We start from the raw sequence: 12,807 nt of genomic DNA on the forward strand, positions 1-12,807 counted from the left end.
GTTGTAAATGTGTTTTCAAAACTGCTTATAACTTGTACTTGTAACTTATTAAAAATAGAAGTTCAGTTTAATCATTTTTTTAAAAAGTGGAATTGCATTTTTTTTCAAAGGTTGCAAGCTGCCTAGGATCCATGCTGGCAGAAAGGTGGGATATAAAAGAAACAAATCTGATCAATTGTACAGAATGTTCAGGGATTGATCTTATTTTGAACCAATTTGGGACCAGTTCTAAGCAAAAGAAAATTAGAACACTGCTGGGCAAACCTATTTCTCACAACACACACACACACACACACACACACACACACACACAAACAAACTATTTCTGAATATGATGCTGTTTTCTATACTTCTGCTGACGGGGGTGGGGGGAAAAAGAAAGTTGTGCAGTATCTGAAAATAATATAATGAAACAATTGTTCTCTAATTATGGTATTGCAACCCATCATGTTAGTAGTCTTTAAGCTTCATAATTTTGTTATTTTTGGTTGGCAATGGACACCTGCTTGAAGTCAAAATCTGAAGTGGCAACACTCTTTATAACAGTGGTTCTCAACCTGGGATTCCCAGATGTTTCTGGCCTTCAACTCCCAGAAATCCTAACAGCTGTTAAACTGGCTGAGATTTTTGGGAGTTGTAGGCCAAAAACATCTGGGGACCCCAGGTTGAGAACCAATGCTTTATAACTTCTGATCAAAGATTTAATGTGTAAAGATTACATACATATAAATGTTTTCCAGTTTGACATAAGACTTTTCTAACTGATTTCTACTACAGATTATGTGCTTCGCTGCGGCTAGTTAATCTTTGCACAGGTATAAACATCTACCCACTCAAAAAGGGATCTTGGATCCGCTTACAGGAAGCTGGTCCCAAATGCAGAATCATTACATCATATATGGGTGTTCGAGTTATCCAGAAATATCACACACTGCAAACTTGCTAAAATTAAATACCTAAGTGCTCTTATTCACCATCTAAAAATGACTACAGTTTCAAACGATAAACACACACACTTCTTTCCCCATGGAGATTTCCAAATCATATTTCCACAGTAAGCTAGCATTTTTATTATAAACACTCTCAAGCCATAATCTTCTGATTCATGACTGGGTTTTGGAGGGAAGAGGGGTGGAGGCTTCTAACATTGGTTTTGCCTCAATGACAAATATGTGCAAATATATGAAAAACCCTGAAAACAAACAGTACTGTGTGCTGATCTGAAACCCTCTACCTACAACAAAGGAAAATAACTTTGGGTAATTCTGATGCTGCTATCCATATAACTGCACAATTGTGATGTCACAAAATCTTCTGTAGCTACATAGCTCTAGTGCAAGACAGATCAATGCACATGGCTGAAATAACTCATTTCTGCTCCACTCACAAATGCATATACATCACACTTTTTCAATCTACTATTTCAGAATGTTAACATGGTTGGTAGGTAAAGGTAAAGGTTTCCCTCTGACATTAAGTCCAGTCATGTCCGATTCGGGGGTTGGTGCTCATCTCCATTTCTAGGCTGAAGAACCAGCATTGTCTGTAGACACCTCCAAGGACATGTGGCCGGCATGACTGCATGGAGCGCCGTTACCTTCCCGCTAGAGCGGTGCCTATTGATCTACTCACATTTGCATGTTTTTGAACTGCTAGGTTGGCAGAAGCTGGGGCTAACAGCGGGAGCTCACTCCGTTCCCTTGATTCAAACTGCCAACCTTTTGGTCAGCAAGTTCACTAGCTCAGCGGTTAATCCTCTGTGCCACCAGGGGCTCAGCATGGTTGGTACTGTAGTAGATAAAGATTCCTAGGCAAACACAAGTGTAACCTATTTATGAGGAGAGGTTCTTGCCTTCGCTTTTTGTATCACAATGACTTTCCATACCATGTTTGCCACAGTTGGTTATAGTGACCAGTACTGCATAACCACTGCATGGCCAACATCTGAAGCAAGAATACTACACGTCAATAAGATAAAAGAATGTGATCTTGTGTGCATATCTAAATAAATTCAGCTTCTCATATTTTGGAAGGGATTCACACACTTTTACTAAAGAGTGTTAGGTTAACAGGTGGCACTCTAAGGATCCAACTCCTCACTCACCTCAATCTCACATGTAAGAACACACTAAACACTTCTCCTTGCCTAGATTACAGTGATATTTTTTTTCCATTAGTCACATGTTTCCCCATTCTGTAAATTGTGCTAACTACCGGTATGATAGATGCTACCTTTTTGCATCACCTTAGGATTAGAAGTACTGGATGAGTTGTTCACATCTTTTACATCAATTAGAGTCAGGCTTGCTGTTCGTGCCTGCTTTGAATTATGAAATGAAAAGGCACCAGTTTCATCCAGAGACATTCTTTTATAAGTTACAAAAACTATTCTGAAAAAGACATTTGCTGTCCCATTGTTGACTTAGAGGCAATTTGTGTGTGTGTGTGTGTTTGGGGGGGGGATTAACAAACTCTTTTAACAGACTCTCTTGAGATCTCAAGAAAGACTGTCTTGTTGAAAGTGATCAATTTAGCAAGATTTAATCACACATTCCTTTTTGCAACAACTTTATTTTTTGTCATTATCAAATCTATAGCTCTACAGTGTCCGTTCATTTTTGTCACAATCAATGCCACAGATTTGTCATAGTCATCCACAGGGTCAGATTAAAACATTGGTCTGTCCCAGGTAATGCAGCAAAGGAGACCTTATCATTCTCCTGAACTGTATATAAGGTCAACCAGATTATTTTGGTGCATGAGGTAGAAAAGCTTGCAAAATACGTTTCACCAGTAAAAACACAAGAATCACAAAGGAAATAATGAACAATATGCCACCTTTGATAATGCACATTTTCTGCCCAAAACAGCCACCTTGTCTGATTGTCAATATATGGGTTGAATCAGTTTTTTGTAATGGTGCAGAATGGCTAATTTGTACTATATCAAGTAAATGGGTTCCTGGTTATGCACAAAAGTAATAGATACCCACAAATGTAGTGATTGCTTTAGCAATGTTCAATCAACAAGTATAACGTAAGAACTCATATAGAATAAAATACAATATGTTCAGAATTCACAATTGTAATAAACATAATCCATACATCAAAAATGACTGTAGCTCAACAATATATGTTCTGTATATAATTGTTGAAACTTAAAAATCTTAAATTATGTTATAGCCACTGTTTGTTCCTTTTATTTAGACCCACTCTAGAAAAAAAGAGAAGACATAAAAACACAACTAGAAAGAGGAGCATAAAGGGTATACATATGAATGTACTATTGTAAGTCTCTATGTCAAATTTATAATGACATTTATGTGGATATGTTATATGTTTATATTTTTTTGGTTAATTCATTATAATTTTCCCAGATTAATTCACTTGAAGAAGACCTAATTGAAACCGGTCGTGATCTACTGTGACCCACTTGCTCTTCAGCACAATGAACTGATTGAATAAGTGAACAATTACATATAGAACATATATTGTTGAGGGATCTACTGTGACCTACTTGCTCTTCAGCACAATGAACTAATTTGTACTATAAGCATAGCATATAGTCTGTCTATAGTCACTATAAAACTGTCTATAGTCACTATAGCTTGCAATTTTGTTTGAAGCATACATTATCTACATAGGCTTCAGTCTCAGTTCCCCAATTCTAAAATTGAGGTCCTTGCAGAATTATTGGTAGGAAAACAAAATGGATCAGTTCTAATGATTTCCCTTCTTAGATGAAAGAAACTTTTTCTTATAGGTGGCAGTTTCCAAAAATGGTGAACACTTCTTCCACTAAGGGAAGGAACTCCTTGGATTCAAGGTGCTGTCATCTAGAAGTGATGTAAGCAGTTGGCCCTCCATATCCAAGGCTCCAACTATCCATGGTTTGAAAATATTTTCCCAAAATCCAAACCTTGATGTTCCCATTTAACATAATGTTCACCATATTACTATATCTTATAGGTGGCAGTTTCCAAAAATGGTGAACACTTCTTCCACTAAGGGAAGGAACTCCTTGGATTCAAGGTGCTGTCATCTAGAAGTGATGTAAGCAGTTGGCCCTCCATATCCAAGGCTCCAACTATCCATGGTTTGAAAATATTTTCCCAAAATCCAAACCTTGATGTTCCCATTTAACATAATGTTCACCATATTACTATATCGTTATATGCAATGGAACTTGAGTATCCACAGATTTTGATATCTATGGAGAATATCCATAGTGGATATTAAGGGGGCACCGTATATGATAAAAAGATAATGTACTACATTATATTTATTGTTATTATCTGTTGCATTTGGACACTGTGAGGCTTCGATCACATTGTCTTACACCTTATCTGGTAGCATTGATGTTTTTTGGAAAATTATTTTATCAAGTATAAATCCTACATATTTCTTTAACAAACAGTTAAATCTTTTTTTTTCTTTTTAAATTTTTATTGAGGGTAAGTGATATACATAGACACGATCTAAAAACAAAGTAACAATTGGACTAACAGTGAGGTATATCTGGGGAGGGGAATAGGGGGGGGAGTGAGGGGGATGGGAGGGACACACAGGGGTAAACAGGGCAGGGTTAGGGGTACGTTGAAAACTTCCATTCTATCCCCTACTCGGGAACAGTTTCTTTGGTATATCTTTGTGTCTAAGTCCCGGTTCAATTTACTATTAAAGTCCTTTGCTTAATGTATAAGTCCAGTTTTTCCCACTTTGTATTTTTGATTGGTTCTCCTCTAATTGCTTTCAGGTAAAACGTTAGTTTATCCATGTCTTTAATCTCTTCCAGTTTCTCCAACCATTGTTCCAATTGGGGGATCTGTTCTGTTTTCCATCTTTTTGCAATAGTTATTCTTGCTGCTGTAGAGATATATATAAACAGTTTATCATCATTGGTATCTAATTCAAATGCTGTATCCAGTATTCCCAGTAAATAATATTCTGGTTTCATTGGGAATTTTTTATTCAGAATTTTTTGTGCCTCTTCGTGGATCATTTTCCAAAATTTTTGTAACTTTTCACAAGTCCACCATGAGTGGAAAAATGTCCCTTCCTGCATTTTACATTTCCAACAGACTTTCTGGTAATTTTTATACATTGAATTTAGTTTTTTTGGGGTCATGTACCATCTGTGAAAAATCTTTAGCCAATTTTCTTTTAAATCCCATGCATATGTATACTTTAGCTTTTTATTCCAAATCCGTTCCCATTCTTCCATTCTTATTGGACGGCCAATATTTTTTGCCCACCTGATCATACAGTTTTTCACTGATTCAGTTTCAGTAGACCAACCTAATAACATGTTGTAAATCTTTGAAATTTCCTTCCTATTTGATGATATTATTTTATCCCATGCACCCTCCTCTCCGCTGAAACCTACTTTTTTATCTTTTATAAATTGCTCTCTAATTTGTGCATATTGAAACCAGGAGATACTTTTAAATCTATCTTTCAGTTCTTCCTGCACTTTTAGTTCATATTCTCCCCCCTTTTTCCTCAAGAGATCTTTATATCTAGGCCAAATTTTCCACCCTAGTAAATTTCTTTGATTAGCTTCCAGTGACGAAATCCATAATGGAGTTTTGTTATATAAATATTTCTTATACTTCTCCCAAACTTTGATTAAAGATGCTCTAATAAAGTGATTGCCGAAATTTTTCTCCACTAGTCTTTTTTCATACCACAGGTATGCATGCCACCCTCTACGTAGATCGTGGCCCTCTAGGGTTAAGATATTCTCATCAGCCAGGGTAATCCATTCCTTAACCCATTTTAGGGTGCATGCCTCATAATAAAGATTTAAGTTTGGAAGGCCGAATCCCCCCTTACTTTTAAGGTCCGTCATTACTTTATAATTTGTTCTCGGCTTTTTATTTTTCCATACGAATTTGGATAGTTCCTTATTCCAGATGTTGAACAATTTTTGGTTTCTTAGAATCGGTAAGTTTTGGAATAAGTGTAACATTTTAGGTAGAATATTCATCTTGATCGTTGCTATACGGCCTAGCAGGGATATATTTAGAGATTGCCATTGTCGTAAATCTTTTTGGATTTCTTTCCATTTTTCCTGGTAGTTATTTTTCAATAATTGAGAGTTCTTCACCGTTAACCAAATCCCTAAATATTTTAGTTTGGAAACTATCTTTATGCCAGAGAGTTCTTGTAGGGTTGCTTGGTTCTTCTTAGTGATGTTTTTTGTTAATATTTTTGTTTTTTGTTTGTTTATTTTAAATCCTGCTAGATTGCCAAAACGTTCTATTGTCGCCACCCATTTACCAATTTGATGTCTAGGTTCTTCTATTATGCAGATTACATCATCGGCGAAGGCCCGGATTTTGTACTCCTGGTTTCTTATTTTGGTGCCTTTCAGATCTTTATCTTTACGAATGTTACCAATGAGTGTTTCTAAAGCAAAAATGAATATTAGGGGCGAGAGTGGACAACCTTGCCTTGTTCCTTTTTCAATTTCAAAGCTCACTGATTGTTGATTATTTATCACAACTTTAGCAGTTTGTCTATTGTATATCGCTTCTATGGCGTTCAAGAAATGGAATCCAATATCTACTTCTTTGAATAATAATTTAAAAAAGGACCAATTTAAATTGTCAAACGCCTTTTCTGCATCGATAGCAAGTAGGGCAACTTCTTTTTCGTGGTGAAGTTCATAATATTCAATAATGTCCACTATACATCTTACATTTTCATTCATGTTTCTGCCTGGAAGAAAACCTTTTTGATCAGGGCCAATCCAAATTTTTAAAAATTCCTTGAATCTGTTAGCTAGAATTGTTGTAAAAATTTCATAATCTGCATTTAAAAGGGATATTGGTCTATAATTTCTTATATCCATCAGGTCACTATTTTCTTTTGGGATAGCAATTACTTCTGCCTGTGTCCACGATTCGGGTATTTCCGAATTTTTTAATGCTGCGTTCATAATTTTTTGCAGGTATGGTAATGTTTCCTCTTGGAAAACTTTGTAAAATTCGGCTTGGAACCCATCTGGTCCCAGAGCCTTATTTGCTTTCATCATCTTTATTGCTTTTCTAATTTCCTCTGTTGTTATCTCTTTGTTTAATGATTCTCTTTGTTGATCTGATATTTTTTGTAAATGAAATTCTCCTAAGTATTGGGATATTTCGTTTACATCAATTCCTTCTTTTTTATATAAGTTCGTATAATACTGTTTAAATTTCTCTAGTATTTCCTCATCTGTTGTGTGTGTTTTACCGTTCTCTATTATTTTTATTATCTGTTGTCGTTGTCTTTTCTTTCTTATTCTCCTTGCCAACCACAAACCCGGTTTGTTTGCGTTTTCGAAGTTATATTGTTTTATAAATTTCAACTGTCTCGCAGTATCTTCTAGTTCCTTTTGTGATTTCTTTTTCTTCCAAATACTCAGTTCTTTGATTATTTCTTTGTTAGAGGGGTTCATCTTAAGTTTGTTCTCTAGAGATTCTATTTCTTTCTTGATCTTGTTTAGTTCCTTATTTTTCCGCTTGTTTCTCTCTGCTTTTTGTTGAATAAAATGTCCTCTCATGACTGCCTTGAACGCATCCCACATAATTTGATCTCTAATTTCCGGTGTATTATTGATTGTGAAGAACTCTGTTATCAGCTTCTTATTTTTATTAATATCCTCCTCTGATTTCAATAAATTTTCATCTAATCTCCACCTAAGGGACGGTTTTATTTTATTTATCGTGAGACTGATAGGACAATGATCAGATTTGTCTCTGGGATGTATTTTAATTTCTCCTATTTTAGTGCATAATGAGTTGGATGACCAGACCATATCTATTCTCGCCCATGTTTGATATCTAGCGGAGAAAAAGGTGTAGTCTTGTTTTTCTGGGTTATGAATTCGCCAGACGTCTTGAAGGTCGTATTCTTCCTTTAGTTTTATAAAATTATGTGGGAGTAATCTTGTTTTAACATAATTCCTACTTTTATTTTGCCTACTTGTATCAAGGCCTACATCCAGAACTCCATTAAAGTCTCCTAATACTATTAGGTGATCGTAGTTAGATTTCATAATATTTCTCCTTAGTTCACTCACAAAGCCCTTTTTTGGGCCGTTCGGGGCGTAAATATTACAAATAAGAATTTTTTGTCGGCCAATATCAATCGTAACAGCTACATATCTACCTTCCAAATCTTTAAATTGAACCGTTGCTGGGATATTATCTTTAACATAGATTACTACGCCCCTTTTTTTAACGATATCTGACGCAATAAATTCATTGCCGATTCTCTTATTTGTTAGATGGATTGCATGTTTTGCTATTATGTGGGTTTCCTGTAGGGCCACTATGTCATAATTTCCTCTTATCAATTGAGACATGAGACGTTTTCTTTTGTTAGGGGAGTTTAATCCGTTTACATTATTTTAAAGATTTTTAGACATTGCGTAAAATTATCTTTATTCATGTTCATTTTCTTGGGGTTCCTCAGATTTCGTTAATTCTTGATCTGTTCCTAGGGCTTGTTCTACTTCTGAGATTCTACCCTCTTCTTCTTCTCCTTCTGTCTCTACCTCCTCTTCATCTTCTTTTGTGCCTTCCCCTTCATCATCAAGCTTAGAGCTTTTAAAATGAGGATTTACGTCCATCTCTTCTCCCTCTGATGATTTATGACGGGCCCTTTTCGGTTTTTTCCTTTTGACTGACGGTGGCGTGGTATCTTCTGCAGGGGGTTCACCTTTTCCTTCTATAAATTTCCTGTAAAATTCCCTTGCCTTCTCTTCTGATGTTAGCCAGTGTTTTTCTTCCTTATATGACTCCATTATTCCTTCAGTTCTTTCCCACCTGAAGCGTATTTTTAATTTTTTAAGTTTGTCCGTTAGGAAGAAGTACTTCCTTCTTCTATTTAAAGTAGCTTGTGGGAATTCCTTAAGCACAATTACTTTTTTATCCTTGAAATAGATTGGGTTCCGGCTATTTTGCATAAGGACCTCTTCTCTGGTTCTTTTCTTTACAAAGTGTATAATAACGTCTCTTGCGACTCTATTCTTCCTGGAGAAATTTGTCTGAATACGATAAACTTTATCAATTTCATTATCTATATCTTCTTCTGGGCAGTTTAAGAGTTTCGCGATCATCTTTATAACCAATTGTCTAATGTCCTCTTTCGCCTCTTCCTGAATATTTCGGAATCGCAGTTGGAATTCTCTTTCGTTTTGCTCTAATTGTTCTTGTGATTTTTCTATTTTATCAATTTTTGCGTTTTTCTGTTCTAAATCATCCATCTTTTTTTGTATTTTGTTCTGTTGTTTAATTATTTTGGTGTTCTCTGATTTTAAAAAGTTAATCTCCTTGTTTGTTTTCACCATCTATTTTTTCAGTAGACCAATTTCTTTAATTTCTTTTTTCATATCCAATAGCTCCTGGCATAGTTCCCTTTGTTGTATACTTTGTTTATCTAGCTTCTTTTGAGATTCCCTTTGATATTCATCTTGTTTCTCTGCCAATTTCTGAATTTCTTTTAAAATGTCTCTGAGATTAATATCATCGGATTGTGAAGGTCTTCTCATAGCACTTTTATTATTTTCAAATTTCGCTCTTGCCCCTGCCATCTTGGAATGAGGTAATTTCTCCCTTGTATAATCTCACCTTTTATGTTTTTTATATTTTCTTATTATGAGTTTTATGTTTTCTTCCAGATCTGTTGACTTAAAATTATTGATTTTTTAATTAATTTTTTGAATTAATTTTTAATTAATTTTTGGTTTAATTTGATTATTATTAAGTCGATCTTCTAACTATTTCTGCTAGCTTTAGTTAATTAATTAATGCTTTAATAGATATTTTGTATTTTATTTATTATATTTGATTCTACTTCTAAATTCATTCGACTCTAAAATATTACTCTCTGATCTTTACTACGCAGTCCCTTCACAGTCATTTCAAATACTTCCCCAATTAATCTTTGCTTACTTCTTACTGTCTCTGTAGTTTGGTAGTTGATTATATACTTGGGGCTGTTACCCCTATAAAACCTTTATAGTTTTGTTATCCTCTAAATCTTTCCACCTTCAAAGTTAAACGATCCTCACTGTGTCTCTGTCCCACGTCGTCTCTCGTCGATCCTCCTGATGAAACTCTGTTCTCAATCTGTCCCCTCAGTAAGCGCCGCTCCTTCGATGTTCTCGATGTTCTCCTCCTCCGTTTGGCAGATGCTTAATTAGTTTTAAATAACTACAGCACCTTTGTTTAGTATCTGAGCCTCGCCAGGATCATATCTGGTTCCGCTTCCAGTTTTATCAATTCCGTCAGCTTTGGTTTCCCGCCGGAGCTTTTTTGCAGCCGTACCGTTTCGTAGTTATATTTCCGCCCTTACAGTGAGGACTCGGACTTGCCCTCACTGTGGCGTACTTCCTCTGTCGTCACTGCTTCGCTCCCGCGTTTCCTTTCCAAGCCGCTATGGAGCCCTGAAGATTGTTTACAAGAAGGGCTCAGTAGTCATAACACAGTCCTGGTCAAGGTCAGTCGCCATTAAGTTAGTCCAAATTTCCGTTTGCTTTTCCAATTGTCCCACCGGGGAGCACAAAGCCGCTCCTCTCAGCTTTAATTTAAATCTCTTAATTTTCTTTTTATAGTAATTAGAGGTTGTTACATTTTTAAAGGGGTGCTTTCTCGCTCCCTCTAAGTCTGTCGAAGTATTACTTACTTTTGGATCTGATTTGTCCTTTTAAATCTCCTAGAACCCGGAGTGCCGATTGGAGATAGAATTCTCAACTTTTAGTTAGGTCTTTCTTTGTTTTCTTCTTTCTTGTTTAAAAATGTGAGCCGGGCTGGCAGTGAATGTGGGCTTAAAGCCCACTGCCGCTGGAACGGTCCGCGATCCCCGCACTTCCCCGGAACCGTACACCTCGGATCCTTCAAGGTTCGGCTCTACGGGGGTGCTTGGGGCCTTGCGTCCCTCCCCGCCTCAATCCGCGGGGAGAGGGGAGCTAAAAGCTCAAACCCGACCGTAACCACGCGGTGGCTTGCTGGGAGCCCTCAGCAAGCCCGACCTGCCGCCATCGAGGCTCACCGGAAGTCCCTCAACAAACAGTTAAATCTTAAAGTAACTCAAAGATGTGCTGGCTATATGGAGTTAGAAACAGACAGCAACTTCAGGTGCTGTTTAAACTTACGCTGGCATTCAACCGCGTGATTTCAGAGATCATTTGGCAGAGGGATCTGCCAGGACCTGCTTTGCTGACTGAGAGCGGGGTGGGGGGGGGGAGAGGCTGTAGAAGAGGTTGAACAAGAGAGGAACTGAGTTATGCCATGTTCATGTCTCCCCAGCTTAGGGACATAAGCATTATGCCAAGTTAGGCCAGCATAATCCTAAGTGATTTGCAAGCTTCCTTGGATGAATGAGGTTTGAGATTAACATGGATTCAATTGGCCAGTGCTCGGTCATCTTTGTGAGTTTGAACCAGTTTTTTTAAAAAATTACTCACGCAAAGGGTATTCTATAGACACTTGGTCTTCACAACTTCTTTGACGATGACTTCCTTCAGTGTATGTGATGGGGGTTACTACCCACTAATTTCATTAATAGCTACAAACGTTTGTAATTGGAGTATGAGTAAATGTAATAGTTCTCTATTCACATCCTCAACAGATTAGGGCATGCCTTTAATGTTACAGCATTTCCGGTTTGGGTGAAGGCCCAGCAGAATTTAAAGCATATAAATGTTCTGACTGACAGCTGCTGAGCACACAAGGTTGATCAAGTAAGTGCTCATAGTTGAAAATGTCATACAACTGAGGCCTTTCAATGTGATTGAAAACTGAATTGCGAAATTCAAGTTGCTGGTTTAATCTAGGGTAGATTTCTCTCACTTCCTGTTGTTTCACTTCTGTTCTTAACTATGAACCGTTTGTAAGTCAGAAGTTTGTAATTGAGGGTCTGTCTGTATATATATTCTTTGCCTGCTCAAGCTGAACATTTTGTTTGGAGTAAAAAAGCCTTTGTGACCAAGAAAACCAACCTTTTGAAACAATAACAAAATTTCATGTTGTTTAGGTATATGTGTTTTCAATAATAATTGTACACTTGAAATGAAAAACCCTAGCTCTTCTGAAGAGAAACAAATTATTTTTCAATTTTGCAATTAATTTCTGGTTAGATTTTTATAGATCCCTATCATATATAGCCCACACACAGTTCGTTCCAACCCCCAAAATAAGGAAGGCTCAAAAACCTTTATGGTGGGACTGTAGGCTTTAAAGCAGTTGCTATATGCATGCTTCTACACATGGAATCTGCTATGCTTCCTACCTTTCTATCCCTGTTCCCACTTCTTTGTGCAGCTAAAGCACTACTGTCAGTCAAACTAGCCAGGTAAGTGAGATTTACAGTAGGAACATCATAGGCATTCAGCCAAGGGTACTTGCCAAATATATGATTGGATTCACCATTGCACAGCTCCCTTTTGCTACACAGGACAGAGTGGAAGGCACTTCAGTTCTGCAGTAAAGAAAAGCTATACTAGTTAGGTAAAGATGCTCCATCCTGCTTTCAGCAGTGTGTCTTTTCATTTGCTCCCAGTTCAGAGAAGATGAGCTTGCAAGAGAACCCTGCTTAGGTGCAGTTTGTCCTGGTAGAACAACTATCTCCCAGAGGAAGAAAACTTTGGATGGTGCAGTTCTTTAATGTATACTTTTCAATGTTCCAGTAGCTAGGGGTTCTCATATGGTAACTTGACAAACAGAGCGTTTAGTGGTGCTAACAACCATCAGATTTGGGTTGTGAAAAACTGTTCCATTTTTGTACTAGTCATCAAGGAGGAAAATCCAGAATTTAGAGG

The 12,807-nt window shown here is 36.9% G+C and overlaps 1 protein-coding gene across 3 annotated transcripts in view; it reads right to left on the reverse strand.

The window, feature by feature from the left end:
* adgrv1 (adhesion G protein-coupled receptor V1) overlaps nucleotides 1-12,807 on the reverse strand; it is a 328,646-nt gene that overhangs the window by 61,337 nt on the left and 254,502 nt on the right. Inside the window, exon 86 of one of the 3 annotated variants that reach the window (XM_062972254.1) lies at nucleotides 2,552-4,865. The exons of the other annotated variants lie outside the window; for them this stretch is intronic. Coding sequence (XP_062828324.1) covers nucleotides 4,781-4,865 — 85 coding nt within the window. The 3' untranslated portion in view covers nucleotides 2,552-4,780. Of the gene's footprint in view, nucleotides 1-2,551; nucleotides 4,866-12,807 lie in introns of those variants that run through there. 3 annotated transcript variants of the gene reach the window in all.

This window comes from Anolis carolinensis, chromosome 2 (assembly GCF_035594765.1).
Source record: "Anolis carolinensis isolate JA03-04 chromosome 2, rAnoCar3.1.pri, whole genome shotgun sequence".
NCBI classification, from domain to species: domain Eukaryota; kingdom Metazoa; phylum Chordata; class Lepidosauria; order Squamata; family Dactyloidae; genus Anolis; species Anolis carolinensis.